This window comes from Nicrophorus vespilloides, unplaced genomic scaffold, assembly GCF_001412225.1.
Source record: "Nicrophorus vespilloides isolate i.1.1-1 unplaced genomic scaffold, Nicve_v1.0, whole genome shotgun sequence".
NCBI lineage: Eukaryota > Metazoa > Arthropoda > Insecta > Coleoptera > Silphidae > Nicrophorus > Nicrophorus vespilloides.
In genome coordinates this window covers 25132-42206 of record NW_017097057.1, presented here as the reverse complement: position 1 = coordinate 42206, position 17075 = coordinate 25132, and the positions used below count along the sequence as shown (strand labels likewise).

Sequence of the window (17075 nt, the reverse complement as noted above, 5' to 3'; positions counted from 1 at the left end):
ACTTTTTCGAGCATTTTTTAAATTTTGAACACGAATTACAGCGAATGTTTTATGAATCATTTGATAGGAATGTGTAAATATTTAATTAGTGTTAATTTTTAGAACAATGCGTTCTTATCTTGATTAATGAACAATTGCATAATTGCATAATTTTGATAAGAATCTGGGGATATAGCTCAGTGGTAGAGCATTCGACTGCAGATCGAGAGGTCCCCGGTTCAAACCCGGGTGTCCCCTAGAATCCAGAATTTTTTTGTTATCTGCAAGTAAAGATAACAAAAAAAAACTAAATTATAGAAGCAATGACACAAATTGCTAAACAATTGCGACGCTCCTTTGTTTCCAGAGCAGTCTCATTTTTTTTACATACATAAAAGAACGTTGTCTTTGCATGCGGTTTTGGAGAGTCTTTGTCTTTTTCAGTCTGCAGTTTTTTTTGTGTGTGTGTTCGCATTCAGATGTGTGGTCCTTGGTATCTCTCACATACTGGTTGACCTTAGAGGATCACCGAACCGAATACAGTCTGACACAAACACAGAGACAGAGAGGAGAGGATAAACTGTGTAACCATAGTAACTGTGACCATGATCAATCAATTATCCTCCTTTTTTAGCGGCAAAAATAAAAGAGATTCAACAATAATAACAAAACAAATGCACGCTTTTTCTCTTTTACCATTTACTAGCAACAAATGTGAACGCTTCCTATCATTTCTCATTTACGCTTCCATTCTATTCTCGTAACTGTTTTTAAAGAATCGATCTGCGAAGATTTCCGATGAGAAATTCGTTTACTTTATTAACGCGTTCATCCCAAAAACAATTACATAATCATTAAAGAAAGCACGTGCATTGAAGTGTTTTCTCGCAGACGCCTTTCGCGAATCCCAACGTGGTGCACACGATGTGGCACATGTCCGAAACGTCGCAGTCGAACATCGTCGATATTCCCGTTTCTGAAAAATACAGATTGATTCTTCGTCCCGATTTTCTTTCAATCGAGAATTTACTCACCGTTCTTTTCATGCTGATGGCACAAGCAGCAGAGAACGCACAACGCAGAAACGACGATCGAGAACGCGAGATATCTCATCGTGTAAATTATAATAACAGTGGTTGTGTTACGAAGACCTTCGATTCTCTTCTCGTTGCGACGATTTCTCTCTGTAAGCGCATATTTATATGCAGCCGGTAATCTTAACTGCAGCCCGGATAAGCGGACAACAATGGGGCAACGATTTAATGGTTAATAAAACAAGAAATCATTAACACTTTGAGAGTAAATTCATGTAGGCGGTAGAAGGTGACGTGCAATAATTTATCTTTGTACGTTTCTTGAATGATGAAAAATACACTTTTTAGTTTAACTCGAATATTGTTAGTATCTTTCCATACCAGAAAGGGTAGGTTTGATGATCAAAAACAATAATAAATACTAGAAAATATCTCCACTTTTTTTTAGCAAACTTTTATTGTTGTAACTCAAATGTTTAGGTAATAAATAAAGACAAGAAGTGTACATTTTCAACAAATTTTGTAACTTTGTAATCATTAAATTTCAGCGAAAGATTAATTATCCTTGCAGACGTTTTGCGAAATGTTAAACGAAAACTTAACTTTGAGAGAGTGAGGAAAGTGTTAAACTTTACCTTGAATCGATCGAATACCGCAAGTGGTTTGACATTTGCGAAGCTGCAAATTGAACATCAGCTTCATCTAATCTTTTGATTGATGAAAATATAACAACAATTGTGTTTAAAGTACATTTTTTTTCAATTTATTTACACTACATTATCTAATTGTAAAATTCTGTAAGAATATCTCGATTTTCGGTGGATCTACTTGTATTCTTCAGTTGTATAATCACAAATAAGTTCTGTAGTAGTTTCGTAAGTCGTTGTTGTTTCATCTCTTTGTCCATGACAAATACAGAAATGAACGATGCAAAAGCCAGATTGGTGACCGTTGAATCTACACTTTTCGACGCATCTTGAGCAAGTGTACCCTATATTAGTTTCTTCTAAAAATTAAAGAAATCTATTGTATTGAATTTTGTCATTAATGAAGACTATAGGTAAATGCAGAAGGTTTTGAATGAAGTAATTATAACTGACCTGACCCTTTAGTGAATGGTATAGCACGAATTATACTGAAGATGCACAGAGCAACGAATAGAAAGTATAACAACTTCATGTTTTCTCTCAAATTCTCAATAATGCAAAATCTTAGTTGAAGTTTCTTTAAATACCACACAATAACGCATTAAAACGTTTATCAAACTGTGTTTTAACAATTTTTAGAGTAGTTTATCTTAGAAGTAATAAATTTTCAGGATGAAAAGAATTTATGAGAGTTTATCTCAAAAATTATGTTTTTTTTTTCTTTAAGGAAGAAATGGACTTTTGTTTTGGATTGTTAAAACTTTATTACGTCGTATTGATTGCATTCTACATTGAAAATGTTCTTTCGCAAATGGTTTTTGTGAATCCCATGAAAATTGATTATCTATTCCCAATTACTTTACTTAAAAATTTACTCAATGCATTTTCCCACCTCTGGAAATAATGAGGCTATAATATAATGGTTAATAAAACAAATAATCATTAGCACTTTGAGAGCAAATTGATGTAGGTGGTAGAAGGTTACGTACTATAATTTATCTTTGTACGTTTCTTCAGTTTCGATGATGAAAAATTTACTGAAATAAAACTATTTTTAACTTTAATATTTTCAGTAAGTTATGAAAAACAATACAGAATCATGTATTATGAAGCCGTTTGTATATAGAACAATTTTGTAATGTTTGTTGTTTTATTTGGGAAATTTCAATTGGTTAATTATCTTTGCAGACGTTTTACGAAATGTTAAACGAAAACTGTGCAATTAACTTTGAGAGAGTGAGAAAAGTGTTAAACTTTACCTCTTGAATCAATTTTGCGAAGCTGCAAATTGAACATCAGTTTATCCACACTTTATGTTTCATTATAAACTTTATTTTATGAATTTAATGTTATGATTAGTTCAAATATTAAGAATTAATTCAATATTCAAATGTTGCATGTGAAATTCTGGCAGTAGGAATAAAAATTACATTCTTTTTAAAGATAAAAATAGGATAAGATATTTATTTAATGCTCATTGTTTATTTATTGATCACTACTTAATAATTCACATATTTGTTTACAATTTTCATGTTTATTATTATTAATTACAATCGCATGTACGTTCACTATTGCATTTACCACTTCTGTAACCCATAGCCTTGCAATTCTTATCGCATAAATTCCCATATCCAACACATATAAAGTTCCTTCTCTGAATACCTTCTAGAACTTAAAAAGAAAGAGTCAATTAGTATTGATTATTTATATTTGTGAAAACACAGGTGTTTGAACTATCAAAACTTACTTTTTTTGAACTCTTCGCTTGGAATGCCATTAACGTAGCTAACAACTACGAAAGAGGCTATCGAAAGTAAATTCAAAAGTTTACCAAAATTTATGTTGAACTAAGGAAAAAATAAGTATAACTGACCTGGTTGCTCAACTAGTTGATCAACTGGTAGAGCAAGAACTGCTCCAAAGGTGCACAGAGCAAGGAGAAGACAGTAAATCAGCTTCATATTATCCAAAAATTCAAATTCTGAGTAATGCAAAATCCAAGTTTTAGACTCTTTAAATACCACAAAAATAACGCACTAAAACGTATATCAAAGTGTATTTTAACAACTCTAGTTTATCTAAAAACATAATAACTTTTCAGGAAGAAACAAAATTAACATAGTTTATCTCAAAAGTAATGAATTTTGTTGTTTGCAAGGAAGAAAAAGGATTTTAGTTTTTTTTTTGGGTTGTTAAAATAAAAATATTTGTTTTTCTTTTATCAACTTTATTACGTCGTATGGCAATTGCAAAATCCTTTGTTGCAGACTCCGCCGCGCTTGAATCCCAACGCGGTGCATTCTACATTGCAAATGTTCGATCCGAACACGCAAAAAATCCTCCTTTTCACTGCATCTCCTACAAGAAATTTTAACAAACAATTTCACAAAAAAAAGGTATTTTCTGTACATATATTAACGCAAATCAATATGGTGTTTCGATGAGAAGAGAGTAACTGTTTCGCAATGCAATGTTGTAAGTTAAATAAATCGATTTGCAGGTGCGGTTTCAGGAAAAGAGAAACGTGGAAAAAGCGTGCTTTCTTCTAAGGAAAATGTTGCACATACATACACAAATAAATATAAAGTGTTTTACCTTCAATTTCTTCGTGAACCGGTACTTCGCTGCTAAAACTAACTGCTACCAGCAGCAGGAATGTTAACGCGAACAAGTGCAAAGGGAATTTCATCTTCGGACCGTTTCTTTAGATTTCCATTCGTTAACAGTTCAATTTTATATACTCTTTAGCAATAAATATCAGCGAGTGTGAAATTACCACAACGATCGTCAACATTGTTCCAATAATGATAACGATTTATTGGCAATTTGATTGTGAGAAAAATCAAATTCATATTGAAATTTTGTTAATTACTTTTCGGTTTTGTTTGAGAGTTTTGTACAGGATGTTAGATTTTATGTAATTGGTATGTAAAATAATTGAATGCGAGCAGCATTGACCCATTTAGAAACGCGATTTATCATTTCGGTTTTCAATTGCATTGAAAAAAACTGTGACTCAAGTCAAGGCTGAAACCGTCAATATTCTTTATAAATTAACAAATTGAGAGAGTTTTACGAGCTTCAGTAGGAATGTTATAAACAAAGTAAGAAAAGTTTTTGTTTCGTTCGGAATAATTGTTGGAATTTGGAGCATATTCTCAATTAGATGATTAGACTTGACGCCCACGAAATTGCGTACAATTGTGGTAATTGGCGTGCAGAAATATTAACATTGTCACGGAAGCAATTAAGAGCGTTCCATGGATGAGAGTGGTTCGGTTTATATACGCTCGACACGAACCGGGACGGCGGAATATCGAGAGATGCAATGAACTTGGAATACGGAATATAACGAATTTTCTATTTTCCAATTTGTAAATCGAAGTAAAAGCGGTTTAACATTTAGTTGTTGTCGTTTGCAGGTCAAGATGTTGCAGCAGATTCTACGAGATTTGTACGTGGATCCGGTGATCCTCTCCGGGTTGGACGAGCAGCAGAAGCAGACGCTGTTTTGCAAGATGCGCGAGGAGCAGGTCAGACGTTGGAGGATGTGGGACGAGAAGCAGCGAGACGATGCGCCGAAGACGTCGAGGAAGAGCAAGAAGTCGGTGTCCTTTCTGAAAGCTTCAGACGGGGAGCCTTGGGTGTGGGTGATGGGAGAGCATCAGAACGATAAATCCATAGAGGAGATCCTGAAGGAGGAGACGCTGGAGAAGGCGAGGAAATTGGCGGAGCGAGAGGCGGAAGAGCTGAGGAAACACGTCGAGGCGGAACTGAAGTACATTGAGATGACTCCGAAAATCGAGGACATGACGCCGCAGATCCAGGAGGACATCTACTGTTCCGTCGACGAGCTGAGGGAGAAGATCAACAAACCGCCTATGGTGATCAACAAGAACATCAACAATTACACCCTGACGCATTACCAGAACAACAAGATGAAGTTCAACAACGTTATGGATAAGAGGGGCGTGCTGAGCAATCAGAAGGTGTCGCAGAAGGTTGCGCTGTGGGAGAAAAGACTGACGGAGGAGAGGACCTGCGAGATCCTGCAGAAGATCAACAGGAAACGGATGGAAGCTGCGCGGGAAGCGGAGGAGGCGGAGATCAAGCAGGAGATTCTGTGGAAGGAGCAAGGTAATTGTAAACAGCTTTTAATCAAAAAAAAAACGGAATAATCAATAGAAATCTTAGAGAGGAAAGCGAAAGAGGCCGAGCTGCAGATCAGGGAGATCGCGAGGAGAGCCAGGGAAGAGCATCGCTTGACTTCATGCAAATTGGAATTGGATTCTGCATATAGCGCAGTTGCAACAGGAGTTCCTCCAACACGACAGGCCGTTTTGGATTGGTACAAGAGCAGCGAGGTTCCGAGGAGGGCAGGACTCGACGTCCAAGGCAACGTCGAGTCCTGGTTTCATGGTAAGATTTCATCTAAATGAGATGAGATGAATGTTAAGGGATTTCTTCGTTGCAGGATTGATCACGAGGGCGGAAGCTGAAAGGTTGCTGCAGGAGAGGAGCGACGGCAGTTTCCTGGTGCGACTGTCGGAGAAGGTCTGGGGCTACGCCATCTCTTACAGAGCCACCGACAAGTGCAAGCATTACTTGATCAACGCAGGACAGAGCTACAGCTTTGCGGGTAGCAATCAGATCGAGCACAAAACTTTAGGTAACAATTCAATTAAATTAAATTGAAAATTATAAAATCGGATCGAGTTCATATCAAAGTTGAGGCCGTCAAACCGAAATCCGTGTCAGTCGAGGCTTTACCGTTGACCAGCTGCTACTGTCCACTCCATCAGCTCTCTTAACGCTGTGTGACGGGAATCAACCGTTAACTTCGCCTCAACTGGTGCGATTGCAGATATCTCCGCTCGCCACTTTTTAAATTTCATTGTTATTATTATTATTTCTTCGACGCACACCATCGGGTGCGATGAACTTTATCCAATAAATATGCACTTGCAGCGACGCGCATCATCCATAACCGAAATTCCAGCAATTCATTGCTTTCAAATTTCCTTCGGGCGATTTCCTGTTAACTCATCAAACCAAGTGTCGTGTCCCAGGGTTAAGAAATCCTTGGACACCGTGGATTATCTCGTAGTTACGTCGTTGCGGAGTTTTATTGAGAAGTCAACTAAACAATAGTTGATCTCAGGTATTATTAACTAAGAGTTACATTCTCCTCTTAAGTTAGTGTTTATGAAGTAAGTGCTCTTCCTTGGACTCTCCCAAGTAAGACCAAGTTCTTCGTTGGACCCTCTTACTAAAACTTCTTCTTTCTTCGCTCCCCTAACTAAGACTAAATTATATAAATACAAAAAATGTGTTCATTTCAAAAAGGGGCTGCGTGGGAGGAAAAGGTTTGACCTTGTGGAAAACACAAGCGTTTCTTTATCTAAGTTTTATGATCCTGCCCAAATATTTAGGGGCTGCAGAAGGCTGTTAAGTGGTGATGCAATAGACGCAACTAAACGATTTCACAAGTTATTCTAAATAATCTCGTACAAGTATCCGTTTTTGTATATTTGATGGATACGTTAAATATGATTTGTAATAATTAAGACGAAAGTCATGGCCCTAACATATTAGTTATACAATAGATGACAATAAATTGGTCGGCCACGACACAAGTATCATTATTATTGCTGCTCTCAACATTTCTTTCTCAATCTACAAAAAACCACCTCGTATATGAGAGAAAATGCTATTGCATTGTTGTTTCGTTACCACTTTCTTCCCTATCGACTTCCTCCTCTTCGTTCGCTTTGATTTCCTTTAGTCATCAAACGTAATTATTATTGCTGCCAATTAGAGTCGAGCTCGTCGATATCCATATCGCTCTTCCGTTCATCGAACACGATCTCTTTAAGATCTCGTTAGAAGAAGAAAAAAAACCGGAAGAAGAACCTCGAGTGTTCTCAAATTGCTGAATAGAAAGTGCGCTCATCATCATCATCAAATCCATACGTAGCCTCGACTTTCCTCAGCATCGAATCCTTGATTTTGAACTTTTCTATAATAGAAATTCGCACGCGCATAAAAATAGAACAATTAACATACTAAATGTCATTTTGAAGATGCGTGATTACTAATTATGAAGACTTATTTTACTCCCACGCTATAGCAATCAGTTTCTCTTGAAAATCGATTTGGAACTGGAAAAACTCTAATCTGGGCTCCCTCCCGAAGGTCGTGAAACTTTCCATTTTAAGAGATCAACGCGTGAGTGCGATTCGAATCCTCTTCTTAACAACTATGGGAATTGCCTCAGATTCGCTTTCTACCGCGTTGTTTTTTTTTTGTTTGCGCAGTGCAATCAATGGAATTGTACGTTCAGCAATCGTCGCGAACTCTTTCCTTACCAATTAAATCCTCTTCTCAACGGAAGGAAAGGAAGCGTTTGCATAATAGTCGCGAAATAATTTAACATTAACACGGTAGTTTGAAGGAATTTGTCGAAGCGTTTTTTTAATTTCACCTCCTTCGAGGAAATACGCAAGCATTGTTCCTTCGACGCTATTGTTTTGTAAAAGCGAACGCGATGATGTAATTCCATCAATGCCAAACGAGGATCGACTTTGCGCGCGAGTAATTAGTGCACTTCAAGTGTAAGCGGAAGTCGTTTTTTTTATCACTTTCCCCTCATAACCACTCAACTTATCGACCACATACATTGAAAAAGCACTCGAGATAACGCAACTAAAAGTTTACAGTAGACAAACACTTGATAAATAGTAAACTTTGAATTCGATTGTTTCAGGTGACCTGATAGAATACCATAGAAGCTGTCCACTTTCTGGAGGAGAGAAGCTGCAGGAGGCTTGTCCGAAGGCTAAAGACGCGAGTCGAGTTTCAGATCTCTTCGGATAAACTGAGCCAAAACCAAAAACGAAAAGCCTAAAGAAGAAAAAAGTTAATTAAAAACAAACGTAGGATGTGTTTGTTGTTATTGGTGGATGTGATCGAATCCGGAAATATCAATATATTTATTGTTGTCTTAAGCTCTAACCAGGAAAGAAAGAGGCCAAATCTTTTGATTTTACTGTTTCATCATCATCATCGCTAATAATACGATTTTCTTTTGTTTTTGTACACATTTATATAATAATTATTATCTCGTAGGTATCATCAAACAAAAGAGTTCCGCGAATATACTGTATATTGTTTTGTTTTTTTTTCTTTTAAGTGATATTTAATTTAGAATCTTTAGTTTAGTTTCTCTCTTTTTATACATTAAAATATAAGTTTTTTTCTTTTTGATACTGAGGATGTTTTGGTGCTGATCGTTAATTATTAGTTCACTTTTTTTTTTGTATACTGTAATATTTTAATGCGTCTATGATAATGATTATTCACGTTTTCGCTTACGATTCTTTGTAAATGGAAATCCGAGGAAAAATATTAAGTTGAAAAAGTTATTCTGTTTTAAATATCCCAATTTCACCTCTACTTCTTATAATGATTTAGTGACTAAAACTCGTTTGAAATGGATTTACATCGAAATTGATTTTACATAACTGTCTGCGAATCATTGCAATTCGTTTGCGTTTAATTGCAGAAGAGAAGATGAGTTTTTCTGTGCAACGGGAGGAATTGGACCGTGGAAATTGCGCCAGAAGATCTTTGCACTAATCACAATTGTTAAAATCGAATTACCAGTAGAGCAGATCTTCGATTCCAACTCAATCCTGAATTAAAAATGATTTGATTTTATAGTATTTATTTTAAAAAAATATCATTTTATATATATATTTATATACAATTTGTATAAACTAAAGTTATATAAACACATTGGGAGGAAAACGGAAAATAATAGAGAGTATTGGATCCAAAAATCTGCACAAACACCACCGACGTTTTCTTTTCCTTGTCAGTGGATCCTCACTAGAGTCATTTCGGAATTGTACTTCCGTTTCGCCTTTTTATACCTCACTTCCTGTAAAAGCAACCTCGATGTATATACATAGTTTATTATATAATACAAAAGAAATTTATCACGATTTCTTCGACGCAAAAATACACAACATTCTGCACGCTTCTCTTTCGGTTTCAACAACAACAACAAACAAAATGAAACAAAGAAACACTACTTCTTGTGGTCGGTTTGTTGATGATGATGGTGGTGTTGGTTGCGTTTGCGGAAATGCTGAATCAGTCACATCATTGGTAAAACTTTCCCGGACTTTTCGGAGGAGTTCGAACCGATCCTCTGCGAACATCAACACGACAAATTGCACAATTTGCAGACTTGAATGGATATTTTCGAATCGTTTTACTCACCGGCGTCACGAGCGGTTGATCCGGGCTACAGTCCAGGTTCTGTTTTCGCTTCAGCTTCTGCGGACTGCTCGTTGCTACAAAGAAACAAACATTATTAATTTACTCTTAGTTAATTTAGCTGAATTGTTGCGAAAGCATTGATAAACTTGAAATTACCTCCAGGTAAATCGGGTAACGTAAAATCATCCTTCTTGGGCGGCGTCTTCTTGCTGATCCACGCCGGTTTATTCAATCCCAAACTTAAGAGAGGATCAAAGTTCAAATTGGAATCACTATTCCTGGCCAATCTCTTCATGAACGATTCCCTGGGCGGCGTGATCAACGGCACCTGATTGAACGTTCCCTTAATAGACGTATTGTGTATACTCTGTATAATGTTCGGACTCTTCTTGGGCTCCTTAAACGTCAGACTTCCCTGCTGAGACGAGGACTTCTCCGTGAAGGACTGCAACGACTGATACTGCGTTTGGTAACCGCTCTCCAAAGTCATCTTACGTTCAGACGTTGGCCTCAACGAGATCTGCTTCAAATTCTCGATGCTCCTCTCCAAACTGTCCACGCGAATGGCCGGAGGCTGCTGCTGCTGCTGCTTCAAGAACGTCAACCCGGTTTTCTGCGTATAAGTCTTCGCGTTGTCGCAGCTAAACTTCCTCTTGGTGCGTCCCTCCACCAAACTCAACCTCCAACGCGGAACCTCAGCTTGCGAGGAACGTCTTAATTTAGTCTCGTCCGTTTTATCCGTGGCCATCAGGATTTCCGTCTTGTACTTCCGCAGCAGCGGATTCGAGCTGAATTCCGTGGACACTTTGGAGCGGAGCGCCGGGAGGAAACGTTGCGGGAACTTGTCGTGCGTGAAGTAGCTGTGTTTGAGGAGATCTTCGGAAGCTGGCCTCACCTGCGGATCCATCTTCATGCAAGCGATCAAGAAATCTAAAGAGAGAAGCGACCACGCCGAGAAATTCTTGTAGAGAATATTAGCGTCGTTCGCTGCGGATCGTATCATTCCTCTCAGCTGAGAATTCTTCGACATTAACTGTTGATGTCTTTGGCAAGGTTTACCTACAATAAACGTTTCAAAAACGAGTAATGATATAATAAATAAAGAGTTGTTAAATACCTATGGTTTTGACTATCAAATAGAGCTGATCTATATCGCTTTCTCCGGGGAATAGAGGATCACCGGTGATCATCTCCGAGAAGAGACAACCGATTGCCCAAATGTCCACTCCGGCTCCGTACTGTTGCTCACCGACGAGAAGCTCAGGCGCGCGATACCAGCGAGTTGCGACGTACTCAGTGCATGGATCTCCAGCGCTGCTCACCAATCTTGCAAACCCGAAATCGCACAGCTTCACCACCCCCAAAGAAGAGACCAAAACGTTCTCAGGTTTCACATCCCTATGAATAATCTACAAACAAACACAATGCAAACGCATCATCGAAACTACGCGGAGGAAATCTCACATTATTTGAATGAATGTACGAGATGGCACGGCACACTTGAAATATCCTCTCGCGCGATTTATCTTCACCGAGTCCACCGTTCGTCTTCTCCAGTTCATCGAGAACAGTCCCATCCATGAACTCGAACACCAAGTAGAAACGTTTCCTATGACGGAACACCTCGATCATCGTCACGAGGTTTTCATGCCGTAATTTCTGCAGCAAAAACAAACTTTAAAATGTTTCTAAGAATTGAAGGATTTTAGCAAACCTTCAGCATCCTGATTTCGCGCAACGCCATCCTCCGCACGCTCGCATCCTCCTCCGTCTCCAGGAATTTCTTCACCGCGACAATCTGATCCGTTTCCCGGTGTCTGCACTTCAGGACGACCCCGTAAGAACCCTCCCCGACCACCGACAACTGCTCGTAACGTTCCATTTTCACTCTTCAGTTTCCTCGCACTTTTCGTATTCCATTTATTTAACCCATCTGAAAAACACATACAAATTTTAAAACATTTCAAGATCTTAAAGAAATCTTCACTAATAGAATCTTTAATTAACAATAGTCTTCTAGTTTCCAAGTTCGTTTATCCTCTTTTCTTTCTTACAGGAACTTCAACTTACAAATGAGCAAGTTTACAACATTACAAGAAATTCAGATAATACAATATAAAAAGGTGAGAAGTTGTCCTGAATAGACAAAACTATACATCATCAATCATTAACATTCAAATAACACAGTAATTCCCAAAGTGGTCTATATCGACCCCACATTTCAAGATCTTAAAGAAACACAAAAATCTTCTCTAAAAGAATCTTTAATTAACAATAGTCTTCTAGTTTCTAAGTTCGCTTATCCTCTTTTCTTTCTTATAGGAACTTCAACTTACAAATGAGCAAGTTTACAACATTACAAGAAATTCAGATAATTCAATACAAAAAGTTGAGAAGTTGTCCTGAATAGACAAAACTATGCATCATCAATCATTAACATTCAAATAACACAGTAATTCCCAAAGTGGTCTATATCGACCCCCAGGGGTCTACGTCAGCGAAAAAAAAATTTGGGGGTCCATGAAATGAAAATGGGGGTCCACAATGGGGGACAATCAAAATCCCGACATTCGAAATCCCGACGTTCGAAATTCCGACTGTATCGAAATCCCTACTGTATCGAAACACCGACTGTATCGAAATCCCGACAACCATAATCCGGACTGTATCAAAATTCCGACGTTCGAAATTCCGACTGTATCGAAATCCCGACAACCAAAATCCGGACTGTATGAAAATTCCGACTAATCGAAATCCCGACAGTGTCTTTTATTGTAAATGATCGACAAAACAGAACATTAATGAGTTATCTTCGCGGAATAGCTATTTTATTCATTTATGTATTATAATAAAGATAGTTTTAAAAATTCTCGCTCGAGTTTTTTTTTATCTAGGGATAGCTTGTTTATGATGATTAAAAATTCATCGCTCGAGTTTTTTTTTTAATTTCTAGAATATAACGGGGGGAGTTGAGATTATTAATTGTTGTTATTTATTGTATTTGATTTCATTGAATTATTCATAATAATTTATTGTTATTAATATTAAATAATAGTTAAATAATAATAGATGGTGACTACGTTTCGGAATAATTTAAAAATGTTATTGTATACATTATAATAATAATACAGTCGGGATTATGGTTGTCGGGATTTTGATATAGACCAGATCTCAACATACTTGTAAAAACCTCCACATAATGATATACCAGTATCATCTTGTTACAAGCATACGCACAGTCTCAGAGTAAAGATCTTAATAATTATACTAAGATCTAGGGGGTCTACCCAAAACCGAAAAACATGGCAAGGGGTCTACGACACAAAAAAGTTTGAGAACCTCTGAAATAACACGATGATCGGTAAATAAAAACCGAAAAACATACATTATTAATGGTCTTCAGAAAAGGAAGAGATTGTCGTTCCGCGTCGCATCAATATTAAATTAAAACGAACGTCCGACAATGTCAATGGAGAACGAACGAGACTGCAATTGATTTCCACCAGCTTTTACGTCTCCAGACACGAGACTATATTTGGGTTAATAAGATATTTAATAATTCCCAACATATATGTATATTTATAGCTGAAAGCACGTCACCGTTCACAAACAATCCAATTTTAGCTCTTGTTAATACGAACGCGTACATTTTATAACATTATGAAAATTGAAACTATAAAATGAAAAGGTAACAAAAATCAATAAACTAGAACGTTTTATTTACATTTTAATACAACAACTTGTAAATATGTTTTTTTTGTATAATGATAGCGATGTAATCGCGATGCACGGGTGGCAATGCAATTGCATGCGTTTTAACCCTGAACTTTAACATTTAACAAACGAGGGCGAAATTTCAAAGCCCCCTGTTTTTAATGCGGCACATGCAAATTTGTTTTGGTAATAGTCCAAGAAATTTTATGCAATTGGTCGATCGAGAATCGCGTGGTCGTAAAGCTGGTCAGTCTGGGTCCGTCTGGGGGAGAAGGAAACCCCAGAAGGTTCAACAACCCTCAACGAGAATTACATTACATGCAAAGAAATACATAAGAGGGAGAGCTCGTTACATAAAATTTACGGAAACAATAGGGAAAAGCCGTTCGTAATGAGACTTTTATCGATTGACGAAAAAAGACCTAAAGAACACAAAATCCACTTGTCGTTTCAATACCCATATGATCAATCGCTCCTTGTTTCTACTACAGTTCAGTTAATTATGCATGCGACAATTTTAACTACATTTTTTTTTCTTTTACGAGAAAATCGATGAAAACGAAAATACGGGACGCAATCAGTGATGGATGGAGGTGCTCGAACCAGAGATTAATTGCGATTTGGCGTGGCGATTTTTGAAACACCGAAAATGCCCGCAGAAATAGGTCGCATCCGGAAAACCCCGGACGTTATTACTGAATCGAGAATTGATGATTCCTAAATCCTTGTAGATTCATTTTGAATTGATCGATAAAACGTTTATTTATCTAATGGGATTTTCGTCCTGCTTTATTTTGTAACAAGGAGCAAATAATATTTTTGTGTGCGCTTTCGTGCCGCGACCTGACGTCGATTTGCATCGGTAATTCCGTCCTCGAGATGGATGAAATATGTACGTCGAATTATCGCAAATTGCCATTGAAAAGAAAACAGAATAAATAATAAATGCTTTTATGCAATATATTTCAACTGTAATTACTGTTCTTTTTAATAATTAGTAAAGTCAATTTTACTAAGTCAAAATCGAAAAGGATTAATAAAAAGTACTTTAATATTCCAGCTTTAATTGAAAAAAAAACTGAAATTTCTATAAGTTTAATTCTTGAGTTAACAAGTTTGAAAGTAATTAGAACATTTATTTTTATTTCAAAACCTGCAAAAATAAATCTAGTCACAATTAGAACTTCGTATATTATAAAACTTTTGAAGTTGTTGTGCTAATTAAATGAATTCTCGATTTAAAAAACTTTCCACGAAAAGTTATTTAAATCTCGATCTAAACAGTAACAAGAATCGATCGATTGTGCGAACTCACGTAAATTTAGAACTGGGCAGAAATTCGTGCATTCTTAACAACTAAAAACTTTGAACAACAGAAGATATTTCCTTGTTTCCATGGCAAACTTAATTATGTTACGTGTAATTGCAATCAAGTCGCTCATAATAAATAACCTGTGGGTCCGCTTACCAAATTCAAAGCAATACTGATCCTTTTTGGGCTAGTTTTCAAAAAAAACGGCTCGATTTACCCCCACCGCACAAAAGTCAACAATTTCAATTTTGTTTATATTTATTGCAATGCAACGTAAAAATAAACAAAATAAACGCCGTCGTTACCGTCGCGAACTCCGCACGCACACTGTCTGCATGGAAACCGGCGTCGCGACGCTATGCAAAAGCCCACCCCCGCGTTTCGGTTTCGATGGCGACGCGTGAAGCCCGCACACACACACACAAATCAATCTATCCGAATATTTCGACGAGCGGAAAAACGCACGCATTTCTTCAATTTTCGTGAAAAAATCAATTCAATATGAAATGAAATTCAAACTAAAATATATTGAATTTATTTAATAATCAATTCGTCTTTTCAAATAAACTTTAAATTTCTATTAAGTAAAGTTGCGATCTTAACTTTGACCTAGTTTCAATAGATAAATTTAATTTTTTCATCTATATATTAAATATTCTAATAATTTCACAAGTCTAATTGTAGGAAATGCACCAAATTTAACTTTAAAAAAAAATAGAAATTTCTTTAATTATTTTTCAAATTTAAATTAAAGAATTTCCATTGCTATAAATCAATGGTATTAAATTGTAAATATTTTATATATAAGTAAAACTTATTATTTCTAACTAATTTAGCCTTTAATTATTACATTTGAAGCCAATTACGCAAAGTAATTAAAATAATTAACGACGAATGCAGATAATCGTGTAGCTTCGGTGTATATTGGGTTGCCTGTATTAAAATATAATAATAATTTCAAATACACCGAAAAGTTTAAAATTAATTTGAAATGTATTAGTTTTTAAAACTTATAGCATCCAACAAAATACACATTATGATCTACGAAGAATATAAAATGAAAGTTCTTAATAATAAAACTTTCAAATCTTTATCAAAACTTTTTTTTGATAGATTTACTTAAGAAATTAGTTTTTACAATTAGTTAAAGACATTTTTAAATTAATTTACTGTTAAATATTTGCAGAAACTTACATTATTTCAATCCGTTTTTTTTTTGCAATTTATCCTCACTTATAAATGTCTGTAAATATTAATAGTTCAAGAACGAAACCAAAGACACACGAACTAAAATAATACAAACGGTTGTTATTTTAGTTGAAGAGGTTCTTGTTTTGACCTCCGGCCTGACGCTATTCAAATCCACTGTCATTTATGCAACTTCAACAGTGAAGCAAAGCGTTTTGATCCGTTTATTTTCTTCCGAAAAAAAAAATAATCACAATTATTCATCGAAATTCCACATCTAGAATTCAATATAAATATTGTTAATATTAAGCTGCGTTTTGATCCGTTTATTTTCTTCCGAAAAAAAAAATAATCACAATTATTCATCAAGAATTCAATATAAATATTGTTAATATTAAGCTGAAAAGTGCGAGAAACTAATATAGTCGTAAAACTCTTTTAATGGTTTTCATTTGGCGCACATCCAAAGAGAAGAGAGAAGAAAAAAATATAATAATAAACGTTATTTACTACGTTTGCTACGCTTTGGCATAGTTAACACTTAATACTTATTAATACCAATTCCAATAATTATAATTGTAAAGATTGTTTATTTTTGTAATTTGTGATTTTGAAATTCTTGTCGAGTATTTGTTTGTGTTTGGAAGAGTACTAAAAATGTTGAATGTAAGCTATAAAGTGTTGAGTGTTGAGAAGGTTCATGGCTTTTCCATAATATAAATATTTAGTTTCCTTTTCTGGTCTTAATTGATTCGGTTTCGTGGAAAGCGCGAATTCGTGCAATTCGTTATGTGAGCGTCGCATGAAACTTATAAACACCACCAGAAGATCTGACGTCGATCTATGAAGATACAGATTTGCAGCAACAGCAGCCGCCGCCGCCTCCCGACTTATTTTAAGCCTCCAAGCGTTCCC

At 36.1% G+C, this 17075-nt stretch overlaps 3 protein-coding genes and 1 non-coding gene across 5 annotated transcripts; 2 read left to right on the top strand and 2 right to left on the bottom strand.

The window, feature by feature from the left end:
* The first annotated feature begins 165 nt into the window (after positions 1–165).
* Trnac-gca lies at positions 166–237 on the top strand. Its single transcript has one exon. It is a non-coding gene; the product is annotated as a tRNA-Cys (tRNA).
* A 3653-nt stretch (positions 238–3890) lies between these two features.
* LOC108558784 lies at positions 3891–4369 on the bottom strand. Its single transcript, XM_017915815.1, has 2 exons — positions 4256–4369; positions 3891–4018 (listed from the first exon to the last, which is right to left on the bottom strand). The coding sequence occupies exons 1-2, from the start codon at positions 4347–4349 to the stop codon at positions 3891–3893; spliced, it is 222 nt and encodes a 73-aa protein (XP_017771304.1). The 5' UTR covers positions 4350–4369.
* Positions 4370–4915: 546 nt separating this feature from the next.
* On the top strand, positions 4916–9084 carry LOC108558786 (SH2 domain-containing protein 4A-like). Of its 2 annotated transcripts, none has more exons than XM_017915819.1 (4): positions 4916–5797; positions 5855–6079; positions 6135–6329; positions 6389–6630. In XM_017915819.1, the coding sequence occupies exons 1-4, from the start codon at positions 5089–5091 to the stop codon at positions 6469–6471; spliced, it is 1212 nt and encodes a 403-aa protein (XP_017771308.1). In that variant the 5' UTR covers positions 4916–5088; the 3' UTR covers positions 6472–6630. The 2 variants fall into 2 exon arrangements, with proteins under 2 accessions (XP_017771308.1, XP_017771306.1); XM_017915817.1 differs by lacking the exon at positions 6389–6630 and adding an exon at positions 8427–9084 and having other exon boundaries at positions 4917–5797.
* Positions 9085–9493: 409 nt separating this feature from the next.
* LOC108558788 (cyclin-dependent kinase-like 4) lies at positions 9494–15287 on the bottom strand. Its single transcript, XM_017915821.1, has 7 exons — positions 15129–15287; positions 11661–11879; positions 11411–11605; positions 11064–11355; positions 10103–11005; positions 9947–10020; positions 9494–9875 (listed from the first exon to the last, which is right to left on the bottom strand). Exons 2-7 carry the CDS (start codon positions 11826–11828, stop codon positions 9822–9824), a joined length of 1686 nt encoding a protein of 561 aa, XP_017771310.1. The 5' UTR covers positions 11829–11879; positions 15129–15287; the 3' UTR covers positions 9494–9821.
* Positions 15288–17075: the final 1788 nt, after the last annotated feature.

Excerpts from the sequence above, each read along its gene's own strand:
- LOC108558786 (XM_017915817.1), top strand. The coding sequence starts at position 5,089 with ATGTTGCAGCAGATTCTACGAGATTTGTACGTGGATCCGGTGATCCTC. Across the intron at positions 5,798-5,854 it reads GATTCTGTGGAAGGAGCAAG|AGAGGAAAGCGAAAGAGGCC; the intron begins GTAATTGTAAAC and ends TAGAAATCTTAG. Across the intron at positions 6,080-6,134 it reads CGTCGAGTCCTGGTTTCATG|GATTGATCACGAGGGCGGAA; the intron begins GTAAGATTTCAT and ends TCTTCGTTGCAG.
- LOC108558784 (XM_017915815.1), bottom strand. The coding sequence starts at position 4,349 with ATGAAATTCCCTTTGCACTTGTTCGCGTTAACATTCCTGCTGCTGGTA. Across the intron at positions 4,019-4,255 it reads GGTTCACGAAGAAATTGAAG|GAGATGCAGTGAAAAGGAGG; the intron begins GTAAAACACTTT and ends AATTTCTTGTAG.
- LOC108558788 (XM_017915821.1), bottom strand. The coding sequence starts at position 11,828 with ATGGAACGTTACGAGCAGTTGTCGGTGGTCGGGGAGGGTTCTTACGGG. Across the intron at positions 11,356-11,410 it reads CGTACATTCATTCAAATAAT|ATTATTCATAGGGATGTGAA; the intron begins GTGAGATTTCCT and ends GTTTGTTTGTAG. Across the intron at positions 11,006-11,063 it reads TTTGATAGTCAAAACCATAG|GTAAACCTTGCCAAAGACAT; the intron begins GTATTTAACAAC and ends CGTTTATTGTAG.